We start from the raw sequence: 1,541 nt of genomic DNA on the forward strand, positions 1-1,541 counted from the left end.
TCTAGTTCAGTTCTAGTTCAGTTCTAGTTCAGTTCTAGTTCAGTTCTAGTTCAGTTCTAGTTCAGTTCTAGTTCAGTTCTAGTTCAGTTCTAGTTCAGTTCAAATTCACTTCAAAGTCATTTTCGTCATTATTTTTCTCTGCGTGTAGCTTTAATGAAGCATAATTTTCTGCCAATAAATGTAAAACACACTAAAAATGTAAACAAAAATCAGAAAGATAAATAATACTACAATTTTTCCAGACAAACAAAATTAAAAATTAAAATTAAAGAAAAAACATCAATACCTACAGAATTAAAAAAAAAAGAATTTTATCTAGAAATATTCACATTATTTTTTCCTATAAAAGCTACAGTCCATTGAACGTATATCTAATTGTAAACAACCGCTCGAAGAATAAAAATCTAAAAAATGTTTGTCTCCAAAATATTTGCTTGTATATTTGTTTTTGTCATTTTCGGTTCATATACTCGAGCTCAAGTTTGCCAGTCTGGCAATTGTCCTGCTGATATTGACGTAATTCCCAATTTTGATGTATCAAAATATTTAGGTACTTGGTACGAGTATGCTAAATATCCAATGGATTTTGAGGCTGATGGTGTTTGCATTAAGGCAGAATATGGACTCCAGGATGACGGTGTTGTTTCCGTAACAAATTCTTTAATTAATGGAACGTAAGTTCACTAAGAAAATGTTAATTTTTACTAAAATTCGAACTTGCTTGTATACAAATAATTTAAAGTGTAAAATTGAATTACTAATTAAAATGTAGTGTTTAACTAGAGTATAAATTTTCTAAAGAAATAAAAATTTTTTATTAAAAATTAATTTTAATTAAAAATCATCAAATCATTAACTTTAAATTTAAATTTATATTGTTTTGAATAACAAATATTTTAATTTCTAGCTCTGGTGCCTCTGAAGAAATTAAAGGTTCTGCCACCGTTATTTCCAATGCAAAACTATTGGTTCAATTTCCTGTTAGTCCAGCTTACAATGTCCGTAGTAATTATTGGGTTCTTGACACTGATTATTGTTCTTACAGTGTAGTATACTCGTGCGAACCTTTAAATGGACAACATAACAGTAAGTTTCTACAGACATTAAACAATATAAACGTATATCAATTTTATTTTCTTATTTTAGCATATGTATGGATTTTGACTCGCCAACGTTTGCCCTCAACTGATACAATAGAAAAGTCAATTAGTGTTTTGAGAAAGAACAATATTTCTTTGGATCCTTTGACTCTAACCAATCAATTGGATTGTTAGGAAACAATCGGACAATTTCTAAATTGGTAGTTTGAGAGTAATTATGAATACAGAAATTAATTTAAATAAAATAATTATTATTGCTAAAAGAAAAATTTAAACGATTTAATGCTTCTAAAAAAAAGTGATTTCAAATAAGAGCATATCAAAATGCTAACTTAGAACTGAAATAGAACTGAACTAGAACTGAACTAGAACTGAACTAGAATTGAACTAGAACTGAACTAGAACTGAACTAGAACTGAACTAGAACTGAACTAGAACTGA

The 1,541-nt window shown here is 28.2% G+C and overlaps 1 protein-coding gene across 1 annotated transcript; it reads left to right on the forward strand.

Moving 5' to 3' along the window:
• Positions 1 to 383: 383 nt before the first annotated feature.
• LOC111677266 (apolipoprotein D-like) lies at positions 384 to 1,369 on the forward strand. The gene is made up of 3 exons (XM_023438363.2): positions 384 to 674; positions 908 to 1,086; positions 1,147 to 1,369. Exons 1-3 carry the CDS (start codon positions 412 to 414, stop codon positions 1,272 to 1,274), a joined length of 570 nt encoding a protein of 189 aa, XP_023294131.2. The 5' UTR covers positions 384 to 411; the 3' UTR covers positions 1,275 to 1,369.
• Positions 1,370 to 1,541: the final 172 nt, after the last annotated feature.

This window comes from Lucilia cuprina, chromosome 5, assembly GCF_022045245.1.
Source record: "Lucilia cuprina isolate Lc7/37 chromosome 5, ASM2204524v1, whole genome shotgun sequence".
Taxonomy (NCBI): domain Eukaryota; kingdom Metazoa; phylum Arthropoda; class Insecta; order Diptera; family Calliphoridae; genus Lucilia; species Lucilia cuprina.